General features: G+C 39.2%; 1 protein-coding gene across 2 annotated transcripts; it reads left to right on the top strand.

The window, feature by feature from the left end:
- Window positions 1–1,875: 1,875 nt before the first annotated feature.
- Window positions 1,876–4,342, top strand: TPBG (trophoblast glycoprotein). Of its 2 annotated transcripts, none has more exons than XM_075268276.1 (2): window positions 1,876–1,975; window positions 2,412–4,342. In XM_075268276.1, exon 2 carries the CDS (start codon window positions 2,612–2,614, stop codon window positions 3,812–3,814), a length of 1,203 nt encoding a protein of 400 aa, XP_075124377.1. In that variant the 5' UTR covers window positions 1,876–1,975; window positions 2,412–2,611; the 3' UTR covers window positions 3,815–4,342. The 2 variants fall into 2 exon arrangements, with proteins under 2 accessions (XP_075124377.1, XP_075124378.1); XM_075268277.1 differs by having other exon boundaries at window positions 1,885–2,004.
- The last annotated feature ends 9,997 nt before the right edge of the window (window positions 4,343–14,339 follow it).

Raw genomic sequence — 14,339 nt, 5'->3', positions numbered from 1 at the left:
CGCATTTTTTACACGTGTAAAAAATTTCATTGGTCAATGGGAGTGTTATTTTTTACATGTGTATTCTATATACGTGTATTATGCTAAAATGCGCTCGTGTTAACTCCGTGTGCACGGGCCCTAAGGGCTTGTTGTTTGTGGGATGAGATGCATTTTCTAATGAAATTATTTTTGGGTGTCTATAGCTTATTGATTAAATTTTATTAACTCTTTCTTGGTGGATTAAAAGAAAAAAACAGCAATTCTGGCATAGCTTTTTACCTTTTAGTTTTAGTCGCCATGCAGCGTACAGTATAAGTAACATGTTAGGGTGCATTCACACTACGTATATGGCAGCTTATTCTGAACGTAAAACACGTTCAGAATCAGCGGCGTATAAAGCAGTTCCATTCATTTCTATGGGAGCCGGCATACGAGCGCTCCCCATAGAAATGAATGGGCTGCTTTTTTCACTACGAGCAGTCCCATTGAAGTGAATGGGAAGTGCTGGCGTGTACGGCTCGGCATGAGCAGAGCTTGCCGTACATGCCAGCACATCCCATTCACTTCAATGGGACTGCTCGTAGTGAAAAAAGCAGCCCATTCGTATGCCGGCTCCCATAGAAATGAATGTAACTGCTTTATACGCCGCTGATTCTGAACATGTTTTACGTTCAGAATAAGATGCCGTATACGTAGTGTGAATGAGCCCTTAACTTTATTCTGTGGGTCACTACGATTATGGCGATACCTCATTAATATAGTTTTTTATGCGATACTAATTCTGCAGGACCAAAACATTCAAAAATCAATTATTTTTGCATCACCATCTTCTGAGATATGTAACATTTTTATTTTTCAGTTGACAGTGCTGTTTGAGGACTTATATTTTGCGGGACAACCCATGCTTTTCATTGGTACTGGTTTTGGGTACATATGACTTTTCGATCGATTTTTATATCGCATTTATGTAAGGCAAAATAGTCAAAAATCATTATTACCACCATTTTTTATTCTGATGTTCACTGTGTAGGTGAAATATTGTTTCAGTTGTATTGCACTGGTTGTTTTGGACGCGGCGATACCAAATATGTATTGTTTTTATTAATTTATTATTATTATTTTTTGGGGGGGGGGTTATATAATTAATTTTATATAGGAAAAGGGAATTTTTGGAGCTTTATAACTTAATTTTTTTCCCACACTTTATTTAAAAAAAATTGTTTTCTTGTCCTATAAAGATTCCTGAACCTTCAGTTATATAGACTGCAATACGTGTATATACACGTGTAATGCACTCTATAGAGGAAGTCTATGGAGATGCAAAGGCTGACTTCCTCCATTCAGGCAGGATCAACCAGGTACTGGGGGCTCCAGGCAGCCTGGGGTCTCTGGGAGGACCATGGGCTGCAGATAATAGATATGGGCACCCTCTGATCCTGCCCCAGGGGGTGCCGGGTGTCATTATTATTGCGCAATCCTTTGAATGTCATGGTCATGTTTGACCACGGCATCCAAGGGGTTACAACCCCCGATCGGAGCTCAGCTAACCGGGGGTTAATTGAGCGGGTGCTAGCCCTCAGTCACAGCGAACACTCTATGCCGCCCGCTCACCTAGCTGCCTCTTCAAGAGCTGTGTATGGGAGGAGCCAATACAGGACGCTTCCATCCTAGGGAGGGGTGTCCTATTGTCGTGCACAGCTCCTTACGGCAAAGCCATAGGACAACTAGTGTTTCTGATGTAACCAGGACCTCGTGTGTAGTATATGCTGTGCACCGATTCCACGGCAAAGCATAGCTTGGAACAACACGCTGTTCAGTACAGATTACTTTCTGGCTCCCCCTACAGCTGGCAGACACTGCTGGTACATTCCAGGGAAGCAGGACCAGGGAGCAGCAGGAGATCGGAGTAAGAGGCTGGTGTGAGCGGCTGGTGGTGGAGGAGTTGCTGTGGAGCGACCAGTGCCAATAAACAAGGGACGACTCCGGGCAGCAGGTAAAGTCCCAGACAAAGCGCAGCGCAGGGTAAGGCGGGAACTGAGGGATATGGCGTGTGTGGAGTTGTGTGGAAAGTGTTTTCTGAGGTGGGAGAAGTTGTCTGGAGACTTGTAGATTGCTCTGGAGTTTGCAGCACATCGCAGTGCTCTCCCCCCTGACTGCTTGCTCTTACACAAGAGTTTTCCAGGATGGGGAGTGGTCTTGTGATGGTAATAATGTGGTGTTAGTGAGTGGCCTGCTGGCAGGGAAAGGGTTACTCATTGGAAGATGATGAAGGGCGTGGAGAATGTAACCTGAAGCCTGAATTAACCCCATGACTGGAGCAGCTGAGGAGAACTAGCCCAGGTTTTGTTCTATGAGATGAAAGGCAGGATTAGGAGCACGCTGCTTTATGAGCTCCAGATATGTCTGACCACTCTTTCTGTTTCCTTCAGGTTTCATGGTGGAAGTTCATCCTGAACCTGGAGACATCTAGCAGCAGTTGGCTTGAGGAGCTGGTGTCTGGAGGAACACTAGCCCGCTGTTCACACAGCTCTTCCCTATTTTTCTGCCTGAGAATTAATCAACGACGAACGTTGCCACGAAGACTTCTGTGAAGGGGGAGCCCTGAGGCTAAAGCACAATAGCAGGGGAGATGCCTTCCTCTCATATACCCTCTTTATTGGAATTGCGGAGGAGGGGACCTGTACTCGGAGGTGATGGAAGAAATATGAAGGGTTCAATATTGCTAGTCCTAGTTCTTGTGCATGTTTTGGGCAGTGTATGGTCTCAGTCCGAACAACAGACTCTATGCCCTGCTTTATGTGAGTGTTCGGATGCAGCCCGGACTGTGAAGTGTGTGAGCAAAAACCTAAAGGAGGTGCCCAGAAACCTTCCTTCATATGTGAAGAATCTCTTCATCACTTCCAACCAAATACACAGATTGCAAGAGGGATCCTTTCATGAAGTATTAACTAACCTGAGCAATCTTGGCCTCAGTAACAACCACCTCCAAGAACTGGACAGGCATACATTTAGAAATCTTCCAAATCTGAAGCATCTGGATCTGAGCAACAATAAGTTGACCAATATTAGTGATCTGTCCTTTCAAGTTGGTGGTAACCTTAGCAGTCCACTCCTGGAGCTCGACCTTAGCAATTCTCTCTACAATGAGTCCATGATCTTCTTTATAGCAAGTGCCCTGCAGAATGGATTATTAAGTAACCTCCAAAAGCTAGACTTGAGTGGGAACAATCTCTTGTATTTACCAACGGGCACCTTCAACTCATTGTCCAGCATAAAATATCTTGACCTGAGCAACAATTCCCTGGTCAGTCTCCAATCTGGGATTTTCACTAACCTTGAAAGCCTGGAGACTTTGGATCTGAGACATAACTCTTTAAAAAACTTGAAAAACACAACCCTTCTAGGTTTTTCTAGCCAACCAGGTTTGTCAGTGTTTCTCGGTGACAACAGCTGGAACTGTGACTGTGAAATCGAACCTTTTCTTACTTGGCTCAAGGACTCCAAAATAGTGAAGGATTCATCCACCTTGATATGCTCCGACCCGGAGAAAATGAGGAACATTTCATTACTTTCTGTCAAAATCCCGACGCTTGAGTGCCCACTTTATCCAATTGACAACAGCTTACAGACCTCCTATGTTTTTCTGGGTATAGTACTTGCCCTTATCGGAGTTATCTTTCTGCTTGTCTTATATCTGAACAGGAAGGGGATTAAAAAGTGGATGTACAACATCAGAGATGCTTGCAGAGATCACATGGAGGGTTATCACTACAGATATGAGATCAATGCAGATCCCAGGCTGACAAACTTAAGCACAAACTCTGATGTATAAAGAATATTTTTTTTGGACCAGAGCAACACTTTATCTATGCATGAACTTAATGTACAGATAATGCATTTAACCCTGAGCTTGCTCTCCTCCTCACTCCCTGCTGGATACATAGACCACATGCAGGGCTTCTGAATGCCTCCATCTGACTGTGAATTTATTGCTGCATTATAATTTACTATGTACTGTAGAGTCTGAACTTTGCATGCTCAACATCCATACAGAACAGACATGGGAATCCATTCCAAAAAAAAAAAAGTTGTGTGAGACATTAGCAGAGCAGCAACAATACTTTGCTTTTTATCTTTCATTTGGTTTCCTGTTGGTACCGCCCATTGCCAATCCAGATACCAGTCAACGATAACTGCCTCAAGATCTGTTTGTTTCGGTTATTTTATTTTTATGCTTTGTGAACTACTTGGGTTGTGAGAATGCTTCCAGAGTTGCAATTCTTTGCATGTATAACATAAGGACTTCTACAACAGCATGTACAACGTCCCCCCCCCCTTTTTTTTTTTTTTCCTTTTTTTTTTTTTTATTTCATATCGATAATTTGGAAAACATCGACAGTAATACTTTTGCACTGTTTTTTTTGTAAAAGCGATATGCAGTTTATATCAAGTCCGTATTTCTATAAACTGTGTCTGATTTTAATAACTCAGACTCAATAAAGAATCTATTAAAATATTCAGTGTGTGGATGTTTTCTGCCAAAAGATCTTCCATCTACTTGGTGGGTTTTGTACAAAAGGCAAGTGAAAGTGAGCTATAGATTTTATATATGTATTTCATGTATCATGTTGTATGTGGAGCTTCCAAATATTGTGCAGAGGAGAAGGGCATAGAACTATTTTTTATTTTTTTTCAGAGTGCTTATTTTAGTAGTTACTAGAATCACAATATATGTATATACAAAGTTTGGAGCCTGCAATAAGTCTGTATAAAATACAATTTGTATTTTTTTTTTATACTATTCTGTGCTGAATATAATGCATTGACCTGTAAACTGTAATATTTGTGAACTGCAGTAACCTGGATATATGTAATAGCAATAGGGTGAATAATACAGTGTGTTGCTTAGAAGGTCAGTTAACCCTTTGTTTATGTGCAAATTATTTCCTAACAGTATTTACCTGTGGTGGTGGCTGCTTTGCATGTGCATGTTATGTTTTATACTGGGGCGGGGCGAACGCATGTGTTCATTTTTCTGCCAGAAATTAGGTTTGCCTATTGCCTTATTTTGTTTTGGTTCCTACATAAACTTTTTTTTTTTTTTTTCTCCATTATTTTGTCCCATGTCATTTTGAAGGATCTCTGTGACTTTACCAATGACAGTTTTACATTTTAGTTTCTGAACGTTGGCAATACTTAAACCAGATTTAAATTGAATAGCATTAACTAAAATTGTGCTGATCTTTTACTGTGCGCATGTAAACATGAAGTTCAGTCCTGGCTTATTGAAGTTTACTAGGAAATAGGTGAACTTCATGCATAATAATAATGGAATAATATTCCTTTTAAGCTTCTTTCAATGAAAATGTAAATGCTAAACCTAAAGTCGATGTTGGTCATCAACATATAAATTGTGTCTTACTTTGTAGATAGTAGATATTCCTGGTCAAGTCCTCCAAAGACAGTAATTACCTTCAGTGTATTACAAAAGAATGTCATCTCAGCGTTCTTCCTGCCTACCCTGAAGTGTTAATCCCACCTGAGTGCTAGGGCTATGGTACAATTGAGACTTCATACGCTGAATGTATATGTGTGTATTTTAGTATACTTTCATCATCTTTCTTTTATTGGGGGTAAACTGTGCCTGAACTTTTCTGATTGTCTTTCAATACAATCAGTGCATACATGAAATATCACATGAACTACCTTATGGAAGATACGTTGTTTTCTTCTGGTCATCCTATATATAGAGAGAGAAATTATATATGTTCTCTATTTTTTTTTTTTATTCCCAACCCCCTCTGTATTTACTTGTGAGTATCTAAATATTTTTTAACATATTGTACCTCTGTAGGGTTTTATGGCAAATAAACATTACTATTATGTTTCTATATTAATGATTGTAAATGAGTTCTCCAAGGTTACTATGAAATTGTATCTGTATAGATGTTTAAAAAAAAAAAAATCTTTATTATCCATGTCCACATTAAACCTGCAATATCAATTCCTGACCTGCTGTGAACCTGGTGGGCGTACTTATAATTGATATTCTAGCAGTACATTTTGTGTATAAGGGATCGATGTAGAGGTGGTAGTGATTCAGCTGAGGTCTATACCTACAAAGGTTCAATATTTTACCACATCCTGAATGTTTTTTTTTTTTTTTTTTTTTGTTTTGTTTTTTGGTCTGTGTGGATGTTGCGTTAAAAATATTAAGCCAAGGTATGGCCTATCACCTCCATCCCAAAACATTGTGACTACTAAGGTTCTGTCAAAGCTGTGCCGAACATAGACCAGACATATCTAATAAGATTCTATTTTTGCGTTGACACACACCGGAACAAATCTGTGGTGTGTTTTTTTTTTTTTTTTTTTTTTTACTAACATGGAACAAAATATAGCAGTTTACCTGTGGCCTGTTCCAGGGTCGCGAATAAATTCAGACTTTTAAATTGAGAAGTTGTTTGTCAAGGAGAAAGTGACTAAGCTTGTGACTAAGTTGTCAATAGTGAGTTGTAGACCTACTGATGTATTTACAGGCAGAAGTTGTACATGTGGTGGTTGGGGAGAGGGGCGACTTCATTGAGAAGATGGCTGTTATGCAAACTGAAACATACAGGAAATCTGTTTATAAAGAGATGTATCACTGATTGTGTTGTTGTGGACTGTAAAATGAACAACAAAGATGTTAGGGGCTGGTAAATCTGGTTCTTGCGCTGGAGAATCCAGATAAATGATCATGTGGTCAGTTATGTAAAATCACAATTTTCTATTGTTATTTGTGTTACGCAAGAAACTACGTTCTTTCGCTCACTGTGACTTTCTATTAAAAAAAACAACTATTGGGCACTGATGACTCTTTCCATGATAGAGGTACTACTTTTTGCTTATGACTTTTCAGAACCTAGCCTTGTTGAGAATAACAAATTTCTATAACCCTAATTTATTTAGTAGGTTTAGCTTTCCAAAATATTTAGCCTATCTTCTAGGTATTGTTCCGAGGGAATTCTATTGGAGTATTCTGTGCTGTGCCAGTGATTTTCTAAACCTGCAGATGTCACTGTTGATACTCATGTTAATAGGGAAATTGAGCTAAAGAGATGGTTAATAATAACAAATCCAAGCTGCAGAATGTCACAACCAAAATATTAATTATAACTGAGCTCTGAATGTATTTTTATGAATATCCAGCTTATTTGCCAGACTTAATGGCTGTATATTACACAGACATAATGGGCAGATGTCAAAGCTGAAATATGGAATCTTGGGCGGATACAGGAGAACATTTTCTTACTTGGTTTAAAGATATTTCAAGTCAAAAACGTGTGTGTGTGTGTGTGTGTGTGTGTGTGTGTGTGTGTATTTAGTGACAGGGTAGTGGTATGATGTCTCATTGTATTCATTTAAACTCATTGAGTTTCATGTAATAGGTTTTATTGTTAGTCATTGGTACGATCAAGTGGTTGTCCTTTATCTACAGTCAGCTGAGTATACAAATGTATATTTCATAAACAGTAAAGTTAGAAAGCAGGTTAATACTAGAGTACTTTAATAATACAGCTAATGAGAAAACAATGTAAGTGTGTGTGCATAAATAACTAGGCATTGCAAGATATTAGCTAGGGTGACACCACCTTTTGTAACGTGCTATGTAAGTTTGATTCTATGATCTGATTTATCCATCTAATTTTGGAAGTTCTAATGTTTCAGATGTTAAATAGTCAATAATAGAAATTTAATTCTGGGTGTAAAACGTTAAGCTAATGACATTTTTGCCTATTAGCGTAATATTTATTTGCTGCTTATTAAAACTTTATAACATGTTCCTTATTTTTACTTCTTCTAGACTGTTTTTTGCATTTCAAGTTTGCCTTTGTGGTACATTCTTCATTAAATCTCCCTCTCATAAGTGTTAACTTTTACTATCTATTTTTTTTCCCCCAGTAGTAAAGCTAACGAACAAGATCATTGGATGACACCCAAAATTTAGTCAAAGCACTTTGCACAACTAAAATTTATACTGAGTTATAAATACATGTACTAAAGCAACAATATGGTTACTGGCTAGTAAAGTCACGTAGGCCTAACCCTGACCATAGTCCTGATTTTAGAATGACCATTATACTGGTTAGCAACTGGTAGCAATGTATCCCTTTCCAAAGTGGCTTAATGTTGAGTTACTACTTTAATTCCTATGCACATCCTTTCTCAAGCAGATTACCAGCATGATGTCAGCGGCAGTGAGCAGGGAGATATGAATGTTTTCATCTTGTGAGAGGGGATGACTCATGCAGTTAAACACACAGACAGCTTTGTCAGTGACAAAATTATTTTGTGAACTTACAATGACAAAAATGAACTGCTCAAAGTTGTAACCTGATGTTTGTCAATTATATCTGTGGTGCTGACATACTCCATGCATATTCTCATCTCTTTATTCTGAGTATCTTCAATGAAAGCACTTGCTTGAAACCATGTGAAATGCCAGTTATCCAGTGCCCACTATGTTTACATAACTGCCTGAATCCTTTTATCTTGTATATAACACTAATGCCTAATATGTAAATGATTTCAGCCTATGAGCTTGGCTTAGAAATGTAAAGATCTGATTTAGTTTTATTTTTAAATAACCTTACTTGCAGAGCACATCAGTCTGACCCAATATTTGCTCACAAGCTTGTATATTAACTGATTCTAAGTAAAAACTTTGCAAGTACCATAAGAGAGAAAACTGATAATCCAGGGTAACCAATGTAAAACTATATTTTTGTGTAAATTGCTATGCATTTGGTGTCAGCAGTTCCCTGTAGATGCTACTCTGATCGTGTATTAAAAAGTTATTCAATAGGTTTATAAGTGTATTGCAAACACTATTGCCATCATATGTCAAGACACCTTAAATTATGTGGGTTGAAGGGGAGGGTGATTTATCAAAGCGCTGCACTCCACAATTCTGGCATTAGAAAGTCTCCAAAAAGGGAATTGTGATGTTTTAAGCATATTTATGCAAGTATTCTATGACATTTTGAAGTTTTACATCACCCCCCCCCCCCCAATCACTTGTGAAAAGTGGGCATGGTTTGTGTTGCTTAACTGTTGCAGTCTGTACTTCAGATTTGGCAAATAGTGGTTTTTGGGGGGGTTTGTTTTGTTTTTTTGAAGCTGCAGAAATTGTTGCAGTCTCACTCTAGTAAGAGATTGCCATGGTAAGTGGAATAACACTTAGGACAAAAGTGTAAAGGACCAAATGCAGCAACAAAGATTGATTGTACCGTGCATGGGGATGAATAAATGTTTGGTCTCCTAAATAGATTGTCCTGTTTAGATGGGGTTATGTGCTACTCACAATTGTTCATGTATGCATGGAAAATTTTTTACTTTTGGGCCAATACTTGTATGATCAGTGTGGAGGCTTATAGAGTTTACAGGTATACCAAACTTCTAAGTGGAACCGCTGAAAAGTTTGGCACAAATCTCGCCAAAGAAGATTCCAGCAAAACTGACTTTAGGGCTCTATCATTGGGAAAAGTCTTTTTAGATAAGCACATATTTGCATAGCCTTTAGGTTATTTCACACCTACCTTTTGTATGTAAATCGCCTCAGTAGTGTTTGAATAAGTCTGTTTTTATTCATATGCTAATGAACTTCCACTGTGCATTGGAGGTGTTTGTGTGCACTGTCTGCTTTGTGTATGTACAGCAGAGATGAGTCCTCAGCACAGCAGCCTCTGTTGTACATACACATAGAGCATACACTGCACACAGACACTTCTGGTGCATGGTCGAAGTTCATTAGCATATGAATAAAAAAACGGACTTAACACTACTGAAGCGATTTACATACAAAGGTACGTGTGGAATAGCCTATCTAAAAATGACTTTTACCAATGATTGAGCCCCTTTAAAAATTTCCTTCATGAAAAAAATCCCCCTGGTGAGTTAAATGAGAGCTGTAGGACTCTTCCCTTGTTTCAATAAAGAACATATAACTTACTATCTAATGAATGCTTATTTTCAGCAGTGCCCAGGTAATCCCACCACTTCATTTGACTCTTATTTATTGGTGCATAACCCTCTCCTAGAAAAATCAGCTTGTCCAGATGATGACTTGTCTACATGAAGAATTTTTGTGGTGCAACTTTTTTTTACTGTTGAGTTCAAAGTATCTTGCAGTAGTAGTTTCAAAGCTACATTTGGAGAGTCTTGCTGCAAAACTGTGTTGTTGTACAAGTCTTATGTTCTTCTTCACATGTATTTGTGAGATGTATCTTCTCAATATTTGTGAGATGTTGGTCCAAAACATGGTAGAGGTGCCAATCTTTGCTTTTAAAGCTCTTAGTACGGATTAAAAAAAAAAAACAACCCAAAAACCTAAAATACTTTCATGTGAAAATGCCCTTTAAAATGTGTATAGATTTAGGGGGGGTTCCCCTCTGTTATACACTTCATTATCTAGTATTTCAGTTCTATTAGGCTAGGACTAAACAGCGACTTTGGTAGTGATTTCTTTTATGCAACCAAAGATCACTGGGGTGCCTTGTGACATCTTCACTCACATAAGTAAATGGAGTTGTGAACCCGAGGCTTCTAGTAGCAAAAAAATCAAATATTGCTCTCTTTTTGTGACAAGTCGCAGAAGTCATAGGGTTGCAATGCGATTTATGAACATTATCGAAGGCGTTGCAGGGTGACATTGCTTATTTCTCTTCTATTTACAGTCCATAAATATAGCTCATTGACCATAAAAACCAGTATTCCTGTCTTTAAACTCTTACTTTGAATCTTTTGTGTGATCACCAGCAATCTTTCAGTAACTGAGGGGAAGAGCACAATTTATTCATGTGATTTATGGCAATTTGTGCCTTTTTATATATTTTCTGTTTTGATACTTATATGTACAATAATGAAATTATAATTGTAGAGCAATTGGTATTTTACTGGGCTATGTGCTGGGTGAAATGCTTAGTTTATGAATATGTTATGAGGCTTCTATAATCATGCTGTAATTATCTTCTACTGTAATTACTAATAAAAGTGTAAGATAAAGTAAGCACAATGTTTATTATTATTGTTTAATAAAAGATACAATCAATTCCTGCTGGTCAGGACACTGCTGGACACTTCACTAGAATATTTAAATTTTTTAACTCATCCCCGTAATCTTGCTAGGAATGCTAAGAATCTTGAGTAATTCACTACATGGTATCCAGAAACTTCTGAAATGAGATCTTTGTAATGGAAAAAAGAAAGAACTTTGATTTGTATTAACTGTTAGGTCTGTACACTGACAGTAAAGGACAACATCTTCCCATATCATCCTCTGAATCAGTTATAGAAAAACAACTCTATCTACTAATATTATAAATGTGATGTTTGTTCCTCAATCGTGCACACAAAAACGGCCACACAGATTTGAATGAAATTTGGCACATAGTTTGTAACCTCAATTAAAACATAGGCTACTTTTTATCCTGGTAAATAACATGGCTTCACGACTGTTATGAATTTATGTTCACATACTATTTTAGAAAAAAACGGGATAAAGTGAGTATTCAAAGATATAGGGAAGCAAATTAAAGTTCAAAAGCTTTTATTAACACCCGCTAAAATATTTCATATAAAATTGCTCCCCCACAAGTGAACCACCATCACCTATCAAAATGTAGGATAGCTAGACTACAGATAGTCGCATAGGTCTGATTGGGGGTATAGTAGCCAAAACAGGTATTCAAGCTACTAGGATGTCAAGGGGAAAAAATAAATAAACATGGATCCTCCCCCTCCTTTCCTCTAATCCCTTCAACACCCCATATCAGATCTAATGTGTAAGTTGCTTTTGGGAGATACACAGGATGCTCTTGTATTCTATTGTCCTCTCAGCTCCTGTGTCAGTATAAATAGCAACTAAACTAGCTGTTTACAATGTTTCTAACTATTTAAAACAGCAATGTAAAGATAGCAGAGTGCTTCCTCATATTCCACTCACTACACTCAGTTTGCCTTTAGCTGCCTGGACTCTCACACTAATAGCTCCAGGCACTGATTGCCTAAATTAACAGTACTATTAGCCTTGAATTCCTGGCCCTCATAGTTAGCAATGCTAACTGCTTGTCTTTTCAACAATCTTAGCTTCACTGATAACAGCCTGATGTGTTTCCTTACTGCTCACTGCAAGTAATTCATCAGAGGCTTCTATAAGATAGCTTGCCACTTCCTAAAATAAGTGATTGTTTCAAAGCATGGAGAGCCTAATCACTGCTGTGCTCCCCCCTTGGGATTTATTTGCAGCCATGAGTGAGAGAGGAGACAGTCAGATCTTTTGAAGGAGAGACTCCGCCCTCTCACTGGGGTTCTGGCCAATCGACATCCTGCCTTTCAGTCCTGCCTCCAGCACCTATTTCTCCTTCAGATCAAGCCATGCATGCACACTAAGTTTAACTCTTGCATGCAGCAAAGGAGGTCGACATATATACAGGGCTAGTAAGCAGCCTGATATACAGTATATCAGGTATACTGATGTTCCAATGCAGACAGAATACACTAGTGGGGGCAAACCTATTCACTTCACATACTATTTTACACTGCTCTTGCAGCAGCTTATCTGAGGTTCTGATAAAGCCAGGTTTGTTATCTCTCTATGTCAACACTCAGCTAACCCTTAGTCCATTCTGTACATGCATTTGCATATTATCTGATCTGCTCCAGGCAACATGCTGACACACTAGATGGGAAAATACCTTTAATCCAAATTGGCAGTTTGCTTCTTTTAAACAGGCCGGGAAAAAGAAAATCTAATTTGTTGCAAAATTCTAAAATAATGACAGCTATGAAGGTAGCCAATAGTCACAGAGTTCTCTTCAAGCGGAGCTGAGGGGGATCATCGGCACCTACAACATGCTCAATATATAGCATCCTGGTGAGTTTCTGAGTTGCCGGAACAATCACAGGCACAGTGTGAGGAACAAGTTCAACAGCAGGCCAGCTTGACAGCTGCCAGAGCAGGTGGATTATTGACGCCAACAATACGCTCATTATAAGGCATCCCAGCGAGCTGCTGAGATGCTGGAAAAATCAAGGGTACAGTGCAAGGAATGAGTTTAGCGGCAGGCCAGCTTGACAGCTGCTGAAATGCCGGAGCAGGCGGATCATCAACGCCAACAACACGCTCATTATATGGCATCCCAGCGAGATGCTGGAACAATCACAGGCACAGAGTGAGGAACAAGTTCAGCAGCAGGACAGCTTAAGAGATGCTGAAACGCCGGAGCAGGCGAACCATCGACGGCAGCAATTTACTGACTATAGGCGGATCATCAACGCATACAACACACAGACAAAGTCGCAGGCAGAGGCTAGTGTGTGTGTGTATGTATATATATAGAGAGAGAGAGAGAGAGAGAGAGAGAGAGGCCATGCATGCACAGTAGAATACAGTATAGCTTCTGCTGTATCTTCAGGGATAGTAGTAGGGATATTATTAAGCCTAGGTACAGACTATCTTTTTGCTTTTCAACAATGCTGTCTCTGCAACATTTATGATTGTGAAATTCCCTAATACAGTCTCATCCGGGGGCCACACGGTGGCTCAGTGGTTAGCACTGCAGCCTTACAGCGCTGGAGTCCTGGTGTTCAAATCTCACCAAGAGGAAAAAAACCACCTGCAAGGAGTTTGTATGTTCTCCCCATGTTTGCATGGATTTCCATCCCATATTACAAAGACATAGGGGAAAAATGTACATTGTGAGCCCTATGTGGGGCTCACAACCTACATTTAAAAAAAAAAAAAAAAAAGTGATTAGGCCCCATCCTGCCAGATCCCATCGCTTATAGAGTAGATCTGTATGGAGGATAAAGCAGAACCTCAGATCCGGAATGCAGCGTTGCTCCAAGAGGCATATTGATATTACTTATTCTAATTTGTACTGATGGCACAGCCCCTTTTGTAAGCATCATGGTGGTCTATAAAATAGGTAAGTGCGTACATTTTAAGTCAAGTGCCTGGAATCCAGTTGTTTATTCATTCTTAAATGCCTAAGGGCTCGTTCACGTCTGCACCCGGTCTCCGTTCTGCAGGTTTCCGTTTCCTGCACAAAACAGAGGCAGGATACGGAAACCTGCAGGACTCTTTCATACCCATTCATTTGAATGGGTTTGAAAGATGTCCGGCCGTGAGCGCTGGTAAGAGTTTTATGCTCTCCGCCGTGAAACCATTTTTTTAAAATCAGACACAGAGTCGGACACGCAGTACTCTGTGTCCGGTTTTTAAAAAAACGGTTTCGCGATGGAGAGCATAAAACGCTCACCGCCGCTCATGGCTGGACCCGCTCTGACAGCTTTCCGTCTTCTGCATGCAGAAG

Source organism: Leptodactylus fuscus, chromosome 3 (genome assembly GCF_031893055.1).
Source record: "Leptodactylus fuscus isolate aLepFus1 chromosome 3, aLepFus1.hap2, whole genome shotgun sequence".
In the NCBI taxonomy this organism is placed as follows: domain Eukaryota; kingdom Metazoa; phylum Chordata; class Amphibia; order Anura; family Leptodactylidae; genus Leptodactylus; species Leptodactylus fuscus.
The sequence above is the reverse complement of the archived record's forward strand: the minus strand, read 5'-3'. Positions and strand labels throughout refer to the sequence as shown.

Excerpts from the sequence above, each read along its gene's own strand:
- TPBG (XM_075268276.1), top strand. The coding sequence starts at position 2,612 with ATGCCTTCCTCTCATATACCCTCTTTATTGGAATTGCGGAGGAGGGGA.